Genomic DNA, 19,778 nt, shown 5'->3' with positions numbered 1-19,778 from the left:
AAAGTGTATACTTAAATATACATATATATAATTTAAAAATTACTAAAATTTAAATACTAATGATAATAAATGAAGAATAAACACAGTAATAAACTGTCACAGCCTAGAATGCTCCAGAGTCCGGCAAACACAAACCTGACTTCTCCAGCTGAGGAGAAAGGAAACCTCCCCCTGCACCTGCTCCCGGGACCTGCCCGTCCTCAGTGGGTCCCGAGCGCCCCCTGGTGGCCCCGCGCGCCTCTGCAGGGAGGTTTGTGTCTGGGCTCACACTGACCTCCCCTCACTGTGTCTCTCACTGGTACAGTAATAATCTGCTGTATCTCTCTGGTACAGTAATACACGGCCGTGTCCTCGGTTTTCAGGCTGTTCATTTGCAGATAGGCGATGCTTTTGGAATCATCTCTTGAGATGGTGAATCTGCCTTTCACAGATGCAGCGTAGTCTGTTGTCCCACCATCAGCTTTGTTTCTAATTAAACCTACCCACTCCAGCCCCTTCCCTGGAGCCTGGCGGACCCAGTGCATGTAGTTGTTACTGAAGGTGAATCCAGAGGCTGCACAGGAGAGTCTCAGAGACCCCCCAGGCTGGACCAAGCCTCCCCCAGACTCCACCAGCTGCACCTCACACTGGACACCTGCAAACACAGAGACACTCTGGTCAGAAACTGCCACACAAATCCACTGTTTCTCTCACTCATGTCCCCTCACACTCAGTGTCTCTAGTTCACCATGAATTACCTTTTAAAATAGCAACAAGGAAAACCCAGCTCAGCCCCAACTCCATGGTTGGTCTTCTGTGTTCAGTGCTGATCACCAAGTGGAAACTCTTGGGAATCCCAGGGCTGGGGCTCCTCTCCAAGAGCTGCAGGGTCAAGGCTGGGCTGGTTTTCATCAGCAGAGGGAGGACCCTATTTGCATGTCCCCCACCATATAGCAAGCTCTGGGTTGGGACGCCTGAGGAGAAGACAGTACCCAGATAAGATGACTGTGCCTTGCAGGAGTTTGGTGACAATGATGGTACTTGGAAAACATGCTGTCTTATTATAAAATTATGCTGTGATAAACACTTTGAAAAGATTACCTTATTTTATTTTTACATACCTGTGTAAATTATGTTTTGTCAGAGCCAATGGTTTCTCCATGTACAGATGTAAGTATGTGTCTAAGAGCTCATGTCTGGGATGGGTAAGCCCTGGTACCTGGGCCTGTGGTCCTCATCACTGTCTGCAATTACTCCCTGAACCAACCCCAGGACAGAGCTGGGGGTGCCTAGTGTGGTTTGTGGAACCCATTTCCTGTGTTGAGAACATGTGTGATTTTGCTGCATTCTAGCATTCACCAAAAATATGGTGAGAACTAGGGTTCAGGCAGATAAGTTCTTAAGTATTTCTGAAATTTAATATACATTTTTCTATCTTTCTGTCACTCCTTCCTTGTCTAAGTTTCCATTTGTTGCTTGTAATAAAATTTATAAGTTTTAGTTACCAGATAATAAACTTTCACATATTTAAAGTGTACAGTTAATAAACATGATGTAACTGTGATCCTCATGAAGGTGGACAAGAGAATTCTCAGCGTTTCCTTTTGTTCTTCTATATTCTTCCTCCTTTTCCTTTTCTTCCTTCTACCATTTCCCTGGCAACTATTAATCTTTATATTGCTGCAGATTCATTTTAATTTATCAGAATTTATAAAAATGAACTAACAGGCTGGGCGCGGTGGCTCACGCTTGTAATCCCAGCACTTTGGGAGGCCGAGGCGGGCGGATCACGAGGTCAGGAGATCGAGACCACGCTGAAACCCCGTCTCTACTAAAATACAAAAATTAGCCGGGGTGGGGCACCTGTAGTCCCAGCTACTCGAGAGGCTGAGGCAGGAGAATGGCGTGAACCGGAGCGCAGCTTGCAGTGAGCCGAGATTGCGCCACTGCACTCCAGCCTGGGCGACACAGCGAGACTCCGTCTCAAAAAAAAAAAAAAAAAAAAAAAAAAAAAATAAAAATGAACTAACATAGCATATATTCTTGTTAGGCTTATTTTAGTTATCATAAATAATTAGATATTTTACCTTTTAGTTGTGTATATCAGACATTTACTTATTATAAATTCTGAGTAGTATTCTAGCAAACAAAATTTACCATAATTTGTTTTTTATTAAGCAGCTGAACAATATTTGAATTTTTTATTATTCTGGGTCTTAAAGATCTGCTACTAAGCTTGGAAATGTACTTACAAAATGAATATATTTTTCATATTTTTAAAAACTGCATCAACAATAACATAAACATGGAAGGTGGAATTTTGCAAATTTTCTTTAATACTTCTGATAATTACAGTTTCAAAACAAATAATAAATCTGAAGTTTAGGAATAAGCAATTTCTTGTAGAGAGGAATAAAGCCAGGGTATGAAATTACCTAAGGCAGAGTCTGGAATATGAAATATAGGCTATTCCAAGAAAAAAATAAAAATACATATTGGATTGCTTGAAATAGAGTGTGGTGTTTTGTAGTGTGAAATTTTAAGGGACCACGTACTGAAAAGCTAACCTATCCTCTTGGAACCCTTTTCCCAAGAAAGGGGACAGTCACAAAAATATTCCTTTCTCCAAGTGTCTGTCTGGGAGAAAAGAAGAGCCCACAATTCTGAAATGTATATTCAGACCCAATTCCCTTATTTCCACACAGAACTAAGAATATACTCTTCAAAGGAAAGCCACTGAAACCAGAATCCTAGTGTCACTTGTTCAACCCCTCAGGAATTGAGATGGGAACAGAGGTCCCCACCAAAGGTCTATTGAGAAGCAGCTCCCCTCTTTTTCTTATGGAATCAGAGCTTTAGTCTGCAGGGCAGGGCAGCAGAACTGGAAGGTGGTGATGCCGATGGAGAACACTGGAGCAGGGGGAGGGAACACCTGGAGAAAACAGGAGGACTCTACCCCAGGGGAAGGGGCAAGAACACACAGACCAGCATCTCCTCTGGAGGAGGGTCAGGAACACTGGCAAGGTCACATGCAGACCCAGGGTCACAGTGCCTTCCTAGGAATACGGACCAAGGAACATGGACCTAGGAATATGGACCCTTTAGTCTAATGTCTTTCATCAATTTAGAAGTTGTCAGTTAAATAAAACATTTGAATGCACCTGAGGGAGCTGAAAGAGATTCTCTGGAGGATGAAACAAGGTGAAGAGACAAAGTCAAGCAGAAAAGACAAAGAAGGTATCACTGGAGGATCTGTGGTCTCTGATGGACATAGAAGAACAGACTTCAATTAGTTTTTGAAACCTTTATATCAGTCTTTACTAATTTATGTGATAAAATGGTCGGCCTCATCAATGGAGTCTTATTATCGCCATCAGGGATGAGTGTCCATGTGGGCACGTGGTGCAGTTCTAGTCACGGGGGCAGGGGAGATGGTCTGTTGAGGTGTTCCTTGTCCTTCAGACGAGAATTACAGATCTGTCTCTGCCCCTTTTCCAGCCAATATATAATATATGTGTGTGGCCCTTGGGAATGTTGTCACCATGTCACTGCATGATGGGAGTCACTGGAGTGGGGGGTGGTGAAGCTGACTTTCTGGATGCAACAGTGTGGAAAATTGAGAAAAGAAACTTCCTGGGCACATGAGCCATCAAATTATTCAGTCCTGGAGCCGCTCACCTCCAGGCTTCCTGTTTCATCAGGTTGTGATTTTCCTCATTGTTTAATCAGCCTGGGTTGTCTTTCTTCACTTTCTGCTAAAGTAATTGCACATAATTATCCGGAGGCTTTGAGATAAATCAGTAACTAATTGGATAATTAAAACAAGCCCTAAGTGATGTCAGTTACTGTGTGGTTAATGATGTGATGGACAGGAGACATGGCTGGATACTGAGTGTATTCACATCTATTTTATCTAGATTAGCAAAATATTTTGCATATCCCTTAGATACTTTTCCCATTGAGACCCTTGATTTATCATTAATTCTTGATGAGTAACCCCTAAATAATATATGTGGTGGTTATTAACTAATAATTTATATTACCAGTACAAACTTTCATTTGGGATATAGTCCTCTACCTGACGTAAACTCAGCCCATAAGGCAGAAGTTATTACATTTATTAGAGCTTGTCAATTAACCAAAGACCAGGATTAAATACAGATGTTCTACAGTAGTGCAGAATTGTAAAACATGCTGCAGGCAGAGCATATTTTATTTGCTTTATTTAAATCTTCTGGAAACCCCATCAAAATGAACAACAAGAAAGACAACAAATTCCTACATTCTAGAGACCTGACATATAAATTTGAAACCAAATGCAAACAAAAAGAAAAACAGAACACTAGTATGGAAGCTAGAATAATGTTCTGGTGCATCATTACACACAACACTCAGTCTTAACCTGGTATGTAATATTATCTAAACAGAGAAGGCATTGCCATTCTTCAAATCATACAGAATTAATCCCACTCACAATATTCTGGATATGTTGAAAAATCACATCTTTAAATTAAAAAATAAAAACTTCTAATATAATATGAAAATTCTTTTTTTTTTTGAGACAGAGTCTTGCTCTGTTGCCCAGGCTGGAGTGCAATGGCGCGATCTTGGCTCACTGCAAGCTCAGCCTCCCGGGTTCACAACATTCTCCTGCTTCAGCCTCCCAAGTAGCTGTGACTAAGGCGCACGCCGCCACATCCGGCTAATTCTTTTGTATTTTTAGTAGAGACAGGTTTCACCGTATTAGCCAGGATGGTCTCGATTTCCTGACCTCGTGATCCACCCGCCTTGGCCTTCCAAAGTGCTGGGATTACAGGTGTGAGCCACTGCGCCCGGCTAAAATATGAAAACTCTCTTGGCCAAGAGTTATCCCACCAGCACTATGGCACTCTGGTCCCTCCCTCAGGACACATCAGTTACTACCCTATGACTCAGAAGCTGTAGGATTCATACATTGAAAAATATTTCCCTCCTTGCTCACCTCCGTCCTGTTGCATGCATGTGTTACACAATATTGAAAGTACTTTTTGTATTATACTCACTCCAATCACCAAAAGTTTAAGGTTGCCTTTTTACGTCATGTTTTAACAGTGTTTTGTGATCTTCAGCCATGGAATTATGTATACTAGAAGAAACATCAGGAAAAAACATCTGCCGTTGAAACATATTGGAATAAATCTTATCAGGCACTACTGATGAAAACACTGCAGAACAAACTCCGGGAGTCAATTCTCCTGTTGATATTTTGCAACCAAGGAATCACTTCAGACCAGATGTGGTGGTTCATGCCTATTATTCCACTGCATTGGGAAGCAAAACCAGGGGAATCATATGAGACCAGGAGTTCAAGACCACCCTGGGAAACACAGAGAGACCCCATTTCTATTTCTTTTTCTTTATTTTTTTGAGATGAAGTCTCGCTCTGTTGGAGACCCCATTTCTATGAAAGAGTTTCTTTAAAAATCGGCTGGCTGTGGTGCTGCACCCCTTTCATCCTAGCTACTCTGGAAGCTGAGACAGAAGGATTGTGTGAGCCAGGAGTTCAAGGTTACAGTGAGCTATGATTGTGCCACTGCGCTCCAACCTGTGCAACAGAGTGAGAGCCTATCTTTAATTATAATAATAATAAGGAGAATATTTCACAATTGTAAGGCTACTCAAATAGAAGATACTAGACTGAGTATCCTCAGGAATCCTCTGGGGCTTCTGATGTTCTGGAGTAGACAGCTTAACTAAGACATTCAGACTAAGCAGATGATTTTAGATGGTGAAAAGTCTCCACGCAAGACATTGGAACACGACCCTTGTCTAATCCCCTGTCCCATGCCTTCACCTCGTTCTCCTCATTTTTCTCCTCCTTTTCATTATTATTTGCTTATTGTTTTAAGCAGTCTTCTCATTTTTTGTAGACCTGGTTGTTTTCAACCCATATTCATGACTTTTATAGTTGCTGCATAGAATAAATCATCAGACTATTGTTTTGAGCATGACTGTTGATAAGTTAAGGCTCATTCCTCCATCATCTCTTTTCTTTCTCACACAACATGAATAATCTAGTCAGGAATCACAGGAACTCCCTCATTTGATGCCACTGGGAGGTTCAAGCCCCACAAACTCCTTTCTGTGAGTGAGAACCCTCACTCTGCCTCCACCACCAAACCACTGTAGAAACCCTGAGCCAGTCTCCTTTCTTGATCTATTGAGTCATCTTGGACATTCCTGAGATACGAGGACTAATCTTGGCAGACACATCAAGAGGTAATTAACCTTTCCATATTTACGTGGGGTTGGTGTGGCACCCCCAGATGTCACATCCACACTACGTTTTAGTTGAGATATCTTGGCCTTTGCATTGCTTCAACTAGAACTGATGCTGCGAGCTTGGTGCCACGATCCCTAACCACAGGACACGCCTGTTCTCTGAATGAACTCCAGGACAGAGCTGGACATGCCTGGTGTGGTTGATTAACTCCTGTTATGTAACAAAATCATGATATCATTTTGTTGTGTTCTAGTTTTTCCCTAAAAATGTAGGTAGTCGTAGGCCTTATTCACGTGTATATTCTGGATTCTTTGATTTCTCATATATATTTAGTTAAATCTTTAATTCGGTGTTGAGAAATTTAAAATTTCTTCAGTTTGTTGAGTGAAGTCTTTAATGCCCTTGTTCTGTGATTTTCTTTTTTCATTTCTCATATATTTTATTCATCTCTGTCTAACTCATTTTCTACCAAAGTATATGTGTTTACATTTGTAGTATTTTAATGAGGTAAAATTAGCAAATAATAGCCATCCCGTAATGTGTACAATTTGAAAATAGTGACATAACCATTACCTTTCTCAACATAGAAAAAAATCAGCTACCCTCAAAATTTCCTCTTGTTTTCCTATAACTCCGGCTTCCTCCACCTTCTCTTCTCACACCACATCCAGAGTCAACTACGGGTTTTCTTTCTGTGACATTAGTTTTCATTTTATAGAATTTATAAAAGTGGAATAATACGTATGGACTTATATTTGTTTGTCTTATTTTACTCATAATACTTACTTGTGAATTCACCCTTGCTGTTGAGCGTGTCCAGCAGGACCTGATTGTAACAGTGGGTGTTTTTCCAGTGAATGAATTTACCACAATTTGTTTACTGATTAAGCTGCTGATTGATATTTGGATTGCTTTCAGTATCAGGGTATTATTTAAAAAGCTGCTACTCATCTTAGAGAAGTACACAGCTGAGAAGCACAACGTTCTTATTCTTACAGCAATATGAACAGCAACTAAACTGGAGAAACTGAAGTTTAATCAACTGTCTTCAACACATCATGAAATTGAAGTTATAGAATTCTCTATGTGTGTGTGTGTGTGTGTGTGTACGTGTATGTGTGTGTGAGAGAGAGAGAGAAAGAGAAACAGAGGGCTTGTGAGTAAGAGAGAAGGAGGGAAAAAGGGAGAAAGAAGTAAAAGAGATCCTACATAATTTACCATAATTTATGAGGAGCTCAAATAAAACAGGGACTTGGAATCTTACTGGAAAAGGTCCACATAAGATGAAGAGGACGACTTGATGCACCTACGTGTTGTTATATATTTACCTAAATGCCATTTCCTAATAATACAAAGAATCACGTACATGAGAATAAACATAGTGGAGGGTGTCCAGTGGTGAAATATGATGGCGACGCCAAACCCCATCTCCAGCACCTTTTCCCCTTGCACCTGCCTTGATGTGTGTCCTGAGCGCCCCCTGGTGTCCCGAGCGTCTCCTGCTGTTCTCAGGACCCTGCAGGGAGGTGTGTGTCTGGGCTCACAATGTGATAGCCTAAATGTGTCGCACTCCTGAATCCACAATTAGACCTGAGCAGCAATCACGGGCAGTGGAGGTCGCCTCACATGGGGAAACATCCGACTCTGCAAAGCTGCACGTGGTGGCCTCTGCAGGCCCTTAGTTGTACAGGAACAGCTCCTCCCTCAGACTCAGAGTGAGGACAATGTGCTCTATCTGGGGGAGGTGAGGGTTAGTGTGTGGAAAGAACCAAACTCACTCTAATCAATATCTTTGTACTTGGACAGAAACCAAAGTTTACAAGAAACCATGAACTTGGGGTAAAGTAGGAAATTACAATTGTTTGCAGGCTGCCTGCTTGCTTCTCCATGTCATCTAAGAGAACCAAGGAAAATCAAGTTTTCTTAGGTACATTTCCATAAAAGGTGTTTCCACCCTGAGAACGCACCTCATATACCTCCAACTTCAGGTAGCACCGGGACCAGGCACCTGGCACAGCTCTGTGACACCATCACCCAGGTTTTGACAAAGAGACACATCCTGGAGCTCCTCCCAAACAATGACGGTGCACATAGCGGATTCCTGATGGGCAGCTATGCTCCGGGAAGAACCAATGGCCTTGACGGACTTGGCTTGGACCACAGCGTTGTTAGGAAGCTCCATCAGACTCCCACCTTCTCCAGCACTAGTGGTGAGATCAGCATAGTGGGCTGACAGTGTCTACAGCCTCACCCGGCCTCCTGCGCACTTTTCTGCCTCTTGCCTCTCCCCAAGACTCCACCACCTGCACCCCACACTAGACACCTACAAACATAGGGACACTTTGGTAAGAAACTGCCACACATAATCACTGTTTTTTCACTCACATCCACTCACACTCAATATCTCTAGTTCTCCATTATTTGCCTTTTAAAATAGCAGCAAGAAAAACCCAGCTCAGCCCTAACTCTATGGTGAGCCACGTGTGTTCACAGCTGATCATCAAATCAAAACTCCTGGTAATTCTGGACCGGGGCTCTTGTCCCAGAGCTGTAGGGTCAGGGCTGGGCTGGTTTCCATGAGGAGAGGGAGGGTCCTATTTTCTTCTCTTCCTCTGTAGCAAACTCTGAGGTGGGATGCCTGGGGAGAGAGCAGAGCCCAGCGCAGATGTGAGACTCCTGGAGGAGTTTAGTGGTGACGGCAGCACTTGGGAAAATATAATTTCTTATTATGTGATTTTTCCCATTAGGATTATTAAGTAAATATTATTTTATTTCCATTTTACATATTTGTAAAAATAGAAATATAACCACATTAACCAGATTTTAAGAGAAATGAAGGGAGAAATGGAAAACAATTAAAAAGGAGGAGACTTCCACACCTCACCCTCAATAATGTATAGAACATCCACAAAAAAATTATTAGGAAGCCCGTGGACTTAACACTATTGAACAAACTGACCTAATAGACATCTACAGAACATTCCAACCAAGCGCAGTGTAATACGCGTGCTTCCCAAGCGTACTGTAAATATTCTTCATGATAGCTTTTATGTTAGATAAAAAATGACTCTCGGGATTTAAAGAAGTAACGCCAAACATTCTCTAACTTTTTCAATAATTGCTGAGGTGCCAACCTTCTAAACTATTTCTAAAAGGCTACAATTACTGTACTACCAGTAATAGACAAAGGCAAAAGAAGAAAATTAAACTTCAGACAGATATTCTTAGTATATACAAATAAACTACTCCCAAATAATAGTCAATTAAGTTCTATGGTGGCCAACATGGTGAAAATCATGGCTTCTGAAAAATTAAAAAAAAAAAATTAGCCGGGCATGGTAGCACATGCCTGTAATCCCAGCTACTCGAGAATCTGAGACAGGAGAATCACTTGAACTCATGACACAGAGGTTGCAGTGAGCCAAGATCGTGCCATTGCACTCCAGCCTGGGCAACAGAGCGAGACTTCATCTCAAAAAACAAACAAACACACAAACAAAAAATTGTCATAGACCAGGCGTGGTGGCTCACGCCTGTAATCCTAGCACTTTGGGAGCCTGAGGCGGGTGGATCACCTGAGGTCAGGGGTTTGAGACCAACCTGGCCAACACAGTGAAACCCCCTCTCTACTAAAAATACAAAAATTAGCTGGGGGTGGCACACTCCTGTAATCCCCGATACTCGGGAAGCTGAGGCAGGAGAATCGCTTGAAACCAAGAGGAGGAGGTTACAGTGAGCTGAGATCACGCCACTCCACTCCACTCCAGCCTGGGCAACAGAAGTGAGACTCCACCTCAAAACAAAACAAACAAACAACAACAACAAAAAAAACACGGTCATCATCTGACTCTGGGTTAGGTAGATTGTCATTGATAAAACGGGTGGGCCTGATTCCATCAGAGCAGAACTGGAGAAAGTGAAACTCCGTGGCGATTCAGCAGCTTCGCCTCTCTCTGGGACCTCCAGCCTGCACTTATTGATGGAGGATCTTATGGACACTGGATATTCCTAGACATCTCCAAAAACTGTCATCCTCTACATCTCACGGAAAAGTGGCGTGTCCATCTGTAGCTTTCAAGCCTGAATAACAGACAGAGAGAGACTCTAAAATACAATCTTTATTCTAGGATGTGTATTGCAATTGAAATAGTTATGGGTGCATTCAGGTTGGTATAGGAAGATAAAGAATTAAAAAAAAATGATAAGGACTACACAAGCCTTTTTGAGATAATTATCCTGGGCTACAAGGATCAATAATGGGGTGACATCAGTGTACATTTGAAAAGGCAGTTGCTGGGCAGATACACTCGGAAAAATAATTATTTTAAGGTTGTGTTGGCCTCTGTGCAAGATTGTGGTTGTCCATAGTCCATTTATGATAGTTCTCGTTATCAGGAATATGTGTGTTAGAACCTCCTTCATGCCCTTCCCCAGCGTTATTCATTAGGGTTTTAACACAAGTGGCTCCATCTTGATTCTAAATAAATTTCACAAGCTCTTTTTAACACTACTTCTGAAGAAGGGTTAATTCCACATCCACTTCCCATTTTGATGAAATAAGTTTATCCCCTTCACTATTAAGGGCCAACTGCATTCCCAGATGAGTCTACACACAACACAGTGGAGGGTCCTGAGAAAATGGGGAGAGAAGGAAGTCCCATTAGCCTCTCCCACTCGGCTGCAGGAGCCACAGCCTGAGCCCCACCTGAGCTCCAAGAAAATGCCTTCAGCCCTGGAGTGTAGACCACGGGGACCATCTGTTTCTTATCCAGGAAGCAGGAAAAGCAAATGAAAAGGGAGAACAGAACAAACACTACAAAGAAAGAAAATGAGTTAGAATTAAAAGGGGCCCCAGATCAGTGCTGATTCTGATTAGCTTGCTTTAGTGTCAGGAGAAGGGTGAGACGTGAAACCTGTGAGGTTCTACATGACACCGACCCTGGCCCAGCCTCTGTATTGACTGTGATCAAACTTCCTAAAGACTGTTCTAGTCTGGGAATCTCCCTGAGGTTTCTGTCCTCGTTGTGATTGGAGAAGACTCACCAGCCACTGCTGAGTTTCCTCAGGACTCTGATCCTGGTGACCATGGTTGAGAACTCTTCACCTCTGTAAGCGTCCTGTGAGAATAGTCCTCATATTAAAATGATATTTTTAAAAACATGTGGACATGACATTAGTAATCACAGAATTCTAAACTTAGAGAGGATCACTAGGGAAACCGTGAGGAGAAGATGAAGTCCCACATCCTGACAGGAAATCAGCCTCCATCTGCACCTGCCTCCGGGGCTGACTCTGATCAGTGGGTCCTGAACGCCCCCTGCAGCTGATTTCCCCCCAGGGTTCCTGCAGGGAGGTTTGTGTCTGGGCTCACACTGACTTCCCCTCACTGTGTCTTTCGCACAGTAATACACAGCCGTGTCCTCGGCTCTCAGGCTGTTCATTTGCAGATACAGCGTGTTCTTGGCGTTGTCTCTGGAGATGGTGAATCGGCCCTTGACAGAGTCTGGGTAGTATGTGCTACCACTACCACTAATACTTGAGACCCACTCCAGCCCCTTCCCTGGAGCCTGGCGGACCCAGCCCATGGCATAGTTGCTAAAGGTGAATCCAGAGGCTACACAGGAGAGTCTCAGGGAACCCCCAGGCTGGACCAAGCCTCCCCCAGACTCCACCAGCTGCACCTCACACTGGACACCTGCAAACAAAAGAAACCCTGGTCAGAAACTTCCATACGTATCCACTGTTTCTCTCACTCTTATCCACTCACACTCAATTTTTCTATTTCTTTATGAATTACCTTTTAAAACAACAACAAGAAAAACCCAGCTCAGCCATGGCTCCATGGCGAGTCCTCTGTGTTCAGTCCTGATCACCAAATGAAAACACCGGAAAATCCCAGGGCTGGGGCTCCTCTCCCAGAGCTGCAGGGTCAGGGCTGGGCTGGTTTTCATCAGCAAAGGGAGGGCTCTATTTGCATGTCTCCTACTATATAGCAAGCTCTGGGGTGAGAGGCCTGAGGAGAGAGTGGGGCTCAGAGCATGTGAGAATGTCCTGGGGGAGATCTGTGATATTGACAGCATTGGGAAATTGGTTTCTTATTGTCAATTTGTAATGTGATAAAACCTTAAAACCTATAAAAGTTATAATTTTGTAATTTCTATTTTAAAACAGTTGTATTCAGGTACAATAGGTCTACATAAAATGCAAATATTTGAAGTTAGAACCAATCATCTTTTTTTACATGCAGGGAAAACATGGTACATAGTTTCAATGTTATTTCCATGTTACAGATGAAAAATTGCCAGCAAAAGCACAGATGGGTTGTACAATACCCCTAGGGTTGACATTTGGTCAGAGTGAGCCTGGGTATCTGGGCCTGTGCTTCTTACCACTGGACCTGACTTCTCCCTGAACCAAGTTCAGCATACAGGGAGTTGCACCTAGTGAGGTTTGCAGAACCCTTTCTCCGTAATAAGAACATGGCGTGAGGTGTATGCACTGTTGTGAAAACCTATCAAATGTAAAGAATAGCACGTTTCCTACAGTTTTATTTTCTCAAGTGTCATACATTTCTCATGTTAGTGTCTATCTATTAATCTTTATTGAACACATTATTCACTCATTTGCAATATGCTTATTGAAGCGTTATTGCTATGTAATTGCATAATGTGCACAATTTAATAAGCACTGAAGCCGAGCATGGTGGTGCATACATGTAGTGCCTGCTACATAGAGCAGAGGGAGGAGGATTGCTGGAGACCCAGGATCTGAGGCTGTAGAGAGCTGTGACCTCACCACTGAGCTCCAGCCTGGATGACAAAGAAAGACCATGTCTCCAAAGGAAAAAAAAATGAAATTTCACATGTGCTCACCTGTGCATCCAAAATAGAAATCAAGTTAACAATGAATTACACTTAAATGCTTTGCTGTGTTCCTCTAATTCCAGTCTCCCAGTCATTTTCTCCTTCACTTATGAAGCTTAGTTTGGCTGGATATGAAATTCTGGGTTGAAAATTCTTTTTTTTAAGAATGTTGAATATTGGCCCCCACTCTTTTCTGGCTTGTAGGGTTTCTGCAGAGAGATGTGCTGATAGTTTGATGGGCTTCACTTTGCGGGTAACCCGATCTTACTCTCTGGCTGCCCTTAACATTTTTTCATTCATTTCAACCTTGGTGAATCTGACGATTATGTGTCTTGTGGTTGCTCTTCTCGAGGAGTATCTTTGTGGTGTTCTCTGTATTTCTTGAATTTAAATGTTGGCCTGTCTTGCTAGGTTGGGGAAGTTCTCCTGGATAATATCCTGAAGAGTGTTTTCCAACTTGGTTCAATTCTCCCCATCACTTTCAGGTACACCAATCAAACGAAGGTTTAGTCTTTTCACATAGTTCCATATTTATGGAGGCTTTGTTCATTCCTTTTCATTCTTTTTTCTCTAATCTCGTCTTCACACTTTATTTCGTTAGGTTGATCTTGAATCTCTGAAACCCTTTCTTGCACGTGATCGATTTGGCTATTGATACTTGTGTATGCTTCACGAAGTTGTTGTGCTGTGTTTTACAGCTCCATCAGGTTATTTATGTTCTTGTCTAAACTGGTTATTCTAGTTAACAATTCATCTAACCATATTTCAAGGTTCTTAGCTTCCCTGCATTGGGTTTGAACATGCTCCTTCAGCTCAGAGGAGTTTTTTATTACCCACCTTCTGAAGCCTCCTTCTGTAAATTCATCAAACTCATTCTCCATCCAGTTTTGTTCCCGTTCTGAAGAGGAGTCAATAGGAAGTCAAACTGTCTCTGTTTGCAGATGATATAATTGTATATTTAGAAAACCCCATCGTCTCAGCCCCAAATTTCCTTATAAGCAACTTCAACGAAGTCACAGGATACAAAATCAATGTTCAAAAATCACAAGCATTCCCATACACCAATAATTCCAATACAGCCACATTACGAGTGAACTCCCATTCACAATTGCTGCAAATAAAATACAATACTTAGGAATACAACCTACAAGGAATGTGAAGGACCTCTTCAAGGAGAACTACAAACTGCTGCCCAAGGAAATAAGAGAGAAAGCAAACAAATAGAAAAACATTTCATGGACATGGAAAGGAAGATTGAATATTGTGAAAATGGGCACACTGCTCAAAGTAATTTATAGATTCAATGCTATCCCCATCAAGCTACCACTGACTTTTGTCTCATAATTAGAAAAAACTACTTTACACTTCATATGAAACCAAAAAAGAGCCTGTAAAGTGAAGACAATCCTAAGCAAAATAAAAAAAAAGCTGGAGGCATTAGGGCTGATGAAAGCTCCTTAATTCTGATATTTCAACTTGAGACATATGAACTTCTATATCAATTGACTCATGCAAATCTCAGGAGAATAGTTACAAAATAACTCTCTAATTCATGAGTATTTCCCCAATACTAGGCTGACCTTACTCCCAACAATCTTCTGGAAAGGTTGAAGAAGAAATAAATAGTGAATTCAATTTTTAAATTAAAATTATCAAAACTTCCTGGAACCCATGAACACACTTTGCCAAAGGTACTGCTACTAGTGTGTATGACCTCCCTCAGGGACACAGCCAAAATTACCCTATGACTTAATATCTGAAGGTCCATGGATGATTTGTTTTACCTCCCATATTAGACTTTGCTATGTTACATGCAGAACAACAAAGTATTTTAAGAGATTGATATTTGCTGTGTTAGTCTGTTTTCACACTGCTAATAAAGACATACCTGAGACTGGGTAATTTATAGAGGAAAAAGTTTAATGGACGTACAGTTACACATGGCTTGGGAGGCCTCAACATCATGGCAGAAAACAAGTAGGAGCAAGTCGTATCTTACATGGAGATGGCAGCAGGCAAAGAGAGGGCAGGGAAACTCCCATTTTAAAAACCATCAGATCTTGTGAGAGTCATCCAGAATCACAAGAACAGCACAAGGAAGAACGGCCTCCATGATTCAATAACCTCCCAATGGATTCCTCTCATGACACGTGGGAATTGTGGGAGATAAGTTCAAGATGAGATTTGAGAAGGGACACAGCCAAACTATATGATTCCGCCCCGGCCCCTTTCAAATCTCATGTCCTTACATTTCAGAACCATTCATGACTTTCCAACAGCCCCCAAAGTCTTAAGTCATTTGAGCCTTAACTCAAAAGTCCACAGCCCAAGGTCTCATCTGAGATGAGGCAAGTACTTTCCATCTTTGAGCCTGTAAAATAAAAAACAAGCCAGCTACTTCCTAGATACAGCTGAGGAGGTCGGGGCCTGCGGAGAGAACCAGGACCCACATCTTCCTTCACATGGGCGGGGGCCACTGAATCGGGGAGAACCAGGACCCACATCTTCCTTCACATGGGCGGGGGCCACTGAATTTCGGAGAACCAGGACCCACATCTTCCTTCACATGGGCGGGGGCCACTGAATGGCATTTCAGATAAAAAAAGAGTAACTTGAAAATCCTCAATGAGTTGTTTGAGGATGATGGTGCTAATCTTGCTAGAGTGTGACACTCCTAGTGTTTGCACGCCCTTTCTACGGAATTGGGGAAAATCCACAGAACCCCGCTCTTCTGTCCTGTGGTGTTTGTTAGGGAAAAAGAACAATAGCTGCTGTCAAATACCTGGATCCCCTTCACTACCTGCAGGGAAAATCAACCAAAACCTGTGTCCTGTGGGCATTGGTGGAGTAAAAATTAAATAAAAATAATAATAATTTTAAAAAAGGCCGGACGTGGTAGCTCACACCTGTAATCTCAGCACTTTTAGAGGTTGAGTTGGGCAGATCACAAGGTCAGGAATTCGAGCCCAGCCTGGCCAACATGGTAAAACCTGTCTCTACTAAAATTACAAAAACTAGCCAGGCGTGGTGGTGCGCTCCTGTAATTCCAGTTACTCAGGAGACTAAGGCAGTAGAATCACTTGAACCTGGGAGGTGGAGGTTGCAGTGAGCTGAGATGGTACCATTGCACTCCAGCCTGGGCAATAGGGTGAGACTCCATCTCAAAAAAAAAAAAATTCATTTAAGTTCAAAGACAAATACTCTGTCAGACATATAGACACTGAGAAAATGTATTGCTAGCACAATCATCATTCAGTAGATGTTTTAGCCAATTTTCCAGATGAGTAGCCAAACGACATAGAATCTAAGCATAAATCTATCCAAATATAAATGGTTGAAAATGGAAAAAATAATTGGAAATGTATTTTAATATTTGTGATTATTCTAATATATAACTATGTAAAGCAGTAATAAAAATGTAAACAATATTATATTTTATTGCATATATAAGACCAAACAGAGAAAACAAGATCAAGGAAGTAGAAGGAGGAGTTAGAAGTATATAGTTTTAATATCTCTGAACTACATATACAAATATCATTATCTGAGAATCTGATCATATAAAATTCTTATTGTAAATCTTGAGGTAACCAATAAAACATTAATAAAAATAAATTAAGTCATAAATAAATTTACAGAAGATATAAACTTTACAATAATATGTCAAATTAAAACAATAATTAACAGGCCGGGCACAGTGGCTCATGCCTGTAATCCCAGCACTTTGGGAGGCCGAGGCCCACAGATCCCTTGAGGTCAGGACTTGGAGACCAGCCTGGCCAACGTGACAAAACCCTGTCTCTACTAAAAGTACAGAAAAAAATTTAGCTGGGTGTGGTGGTGAGCACCTGTAAACCCAGCTACTTGTGAAGCTGAGGCAGGAGAATCGCTTGAACCCAGGAGTTGGAGGTTACAGTGAGCCGAGATGGCACCGTTGCACTCCAGCCTAGACAACAAGAGAGAAACTACGTCTCAAAAATCAAACAAAAAATGGTAGCTCTGTGAGAAGATGAATATACAAATTACCTTGAGATGATGAGCATTTCACAATGTGCATATGATATGGTTTGGATCTGTGTCCTGGACCAAATCTCATGTTATATTATAATCCTCAGTCCGGGGGTGGGACCTGGTGGGAGATGAGTGGGTCATGGGGTGGGTCTTTCATGAGTGGTTCAGCACCAACTCCTGGTGCTGTTCTCACTACAGTGCATGAGTTCTCACAAGATGCAGTTGTCTAACAGTCTGTTGTCCCCCCACACCCCGACCCACTTCCTGCAGCTCCTGCTCTGGCCGTGTGACGCACCTGCTCCCCTCTGTCTTCTGCCATGATCCTAACTTTCCTGAGTCTCCCCGGAAGGAGAAGACGCTGCACTTCCTGTACAGCCTGCAGAACCGTGAGCCAATTAAACATATTTTATTTCTCAAATCCCCTAGTCTCAGACATTTTTTATAGCAGTGTGAGAATGGACTAATACAACATCAAAACATCAAGTGGGGCACCTTAAACCTATACATTTTTAAAAATATTTTATTTCTACTTCAATAAAACTGAAAAAAATTAAACTTACTCATAATAAAGAAATACTTCCTATTTTCTCAATAAAAGGGAGACAATATAGATAGAAAAACTTACACTAAGGCGTTTGTAACAGCTTTGTTCATAATATTCATAAACTGGAAACAAATTTAAAGTCCATCGACAAAAAAATAGATCAATATATTGTCACATATTTACTTAATGGACTGTCTCAGATATAAAATCTCTCTCCTTCTCTCTCTCTCTCCACATATGCATGAAGACTTTGAGGTTTCGTATCAGAGTCAGCCCATTAATTGAGTAAACGACACTATGTTGATCTAATTTCATACATTAAATAGCATGAATTAACCTAAAAAAATGGCAAAGTAGCTCCTTACCAAAAAAAAGGTCTATAATGTTTGATTCCATTTATATAAAGCTCAAAACAGAAAAAAACAATGGATCTATGGTGTCAGAAATCAAAACATTTCCCCATGCAGGGTTTGACCGCAGGCACGGAGAAAGACGCATGTTAGGGGTACAGACTTGCTCTTTAGGCTACCTTAGGAGTTCGGGACAAGGGTATTCACATTTGCCAGAAGCTCTCCAGTGACACATTTCAGATCTATAAATTTTTTCTTATGTGTAAATTTTGTCTCATAAAACAAAAAATAAAAAGTGTAGAATAGTTTAAAATTCAGTAAATAATACAGTGAATATTAAAGCCCTATCCAAAATATGAACATTATTATATGAATTAATAAAATGCATTTCAGTATACCTCCTAAAATTAAATCCCATAAATAAGAAAAGATAACGGTAACACCAGAAACTTAGTAATTAAATAGCATATATTTCATAGAGAAGAAAAAATAGTCAAGACAGAGGCAACATGAAGTTTTTTCCAATCAAATGTCATTAAATTATTTATACAATATTTAACCTGTGTCAATAGTATAAATTGTTAATATTTTGTGTGGTATTACACCTGAGAACAACTTTCAAAGAGAAAAGGATATTTGAGAGCACGTGAACCAAATTGAATGTATTTTCAATGCTGGTCCAATGCTTACACCTTAAAGTTCTAATAATACCCTGGTTTTGAGTGCAGCTGTGGAAAAGTTAATTTGAGGGGATAAATTAAAAGAATAATCTGTAATACACAGACATTGGCATTCCATGTCAGAAAAAAATTGAAAATGTGTAATACATATAAATTTCTAAAAAGAAACCTTGAAACATAAGAAGCGTCTCATGTATAGTAGGCTGTAACATGTTTGTTGGGAAAATTATTACCTTTATGTTGTTTTGAAAAACTAAAGCAAAGCATAATGAAATTAAGTGTTTTGTGCTTATCTAGTGCAACAGCATGTTGAGAAAACTGAGCAGGACTGTAACCCTGAGGAGATGGCCCGATCCAAAGACAGGCATCAGATTAAAAAATATATAATTAAAATTTCATTGAACATTGAGAAATTTTTGTCATACCCCATATATTTATGGGGTACAAAGCTATGTTATGATTTATGAATGCAATAAAGAATAATTGAATCAAGCTAATTGACATATATATTACATACAATTCTCAAATCCTTATTTTTTTGGTGACAAGAACATTTGAAATTTGTTCTTGGCTATTTTAAAATGACCAATACCCTATGTTTAAGCTTACAAATAGACATCGATTTATGTAAACCTTAGATAGTAATTGAAATTAATTATGGATTACTCTAATTTATATTTAGTTCATCATTAAGTTTAATTCTTTAGGACATGTTTCAGAATTATTTTACTATAATGTTAAATAAAAATGACTACACATGTATGCATAGGTTTGTGTATTTACATATGTTTACAGATGTAAATTAATGTCACCATAGCTATGTAGTTGCTGATATCAACAGACATTAATAAAACTCTAGAGGAATAAGTGCAAATTATTAGGAAGAATTATTTCTTGAAGTTATGTATTTTAAAAAAAACCCCTACATATAAATGTAAAAATTACAAAAACATCAATATCAATAAAAAACACTTGATAAATAACCATAATAAAAATATCGCAACCTTATAAGGCTCCAGAGTCCTGCAAAAACAAACCCGCCTCCTTCCCCTGCACCTGTCCCGTCCTCAGTGGGTCCCGACCGCCCCC

At 40.8% G+C, this 19,778-nt stretch overlaps 1 pseudogene and 1 gene segment (V, D, J or C); both read right to left on the bottom strand.

Annotated features, from left to right (window-relative positions):
* Nucleotides 1–200: 200 nt before the first annotated feature.
* Nucleotides 201–840, bottom strand: LOC100588602. The segment is given in 2 exon segments: nucleotides 201–634; nucleotides 738–840. Coding segments are annotated over 2 exon segments (480 nt in total).
* A 7,385-nt stretch (nucleotides 841–8,225) lies between these two features.
* LOC100589267 lies at nucleotides 8,226–12,141 on the bottom strand (annotated as a pseudogene). The gene is made up of 4 exons (XR_004027985.1): nucleotides 12,039–12,141; nucleotides 11,485–11,936; nucleotides 10,916–11,054; nucleotides 8,226–8,445 (listed from the first exon to the last, which is right to left on the bottom strand). The product of XR_004027985.1 is annotated as an uncharacterized LOC100589267 (transcript).
* Nucleotides 12,142–19,778: the final 7,637 nt, after the last annotated feature.

This window comes from Nomascus leucogenys, chromosome 22a (assembly GCF_006542625.1).
Source record: "Nomascus leucogenys isolate Asia chromosome 22a, Asia_NLE_v1, whole genome shotgun sequence".
In the NCBI taxonomy this organism is placed as follows: Eukaryota; Metazoa; Chordata; class Mammalia; order Primates; family Hylobatidae; genus Nomascus; species Nomascus leucogenys.
This window is presented reverse-complemented; position numbering and strand designations above follow the sequence as displayed.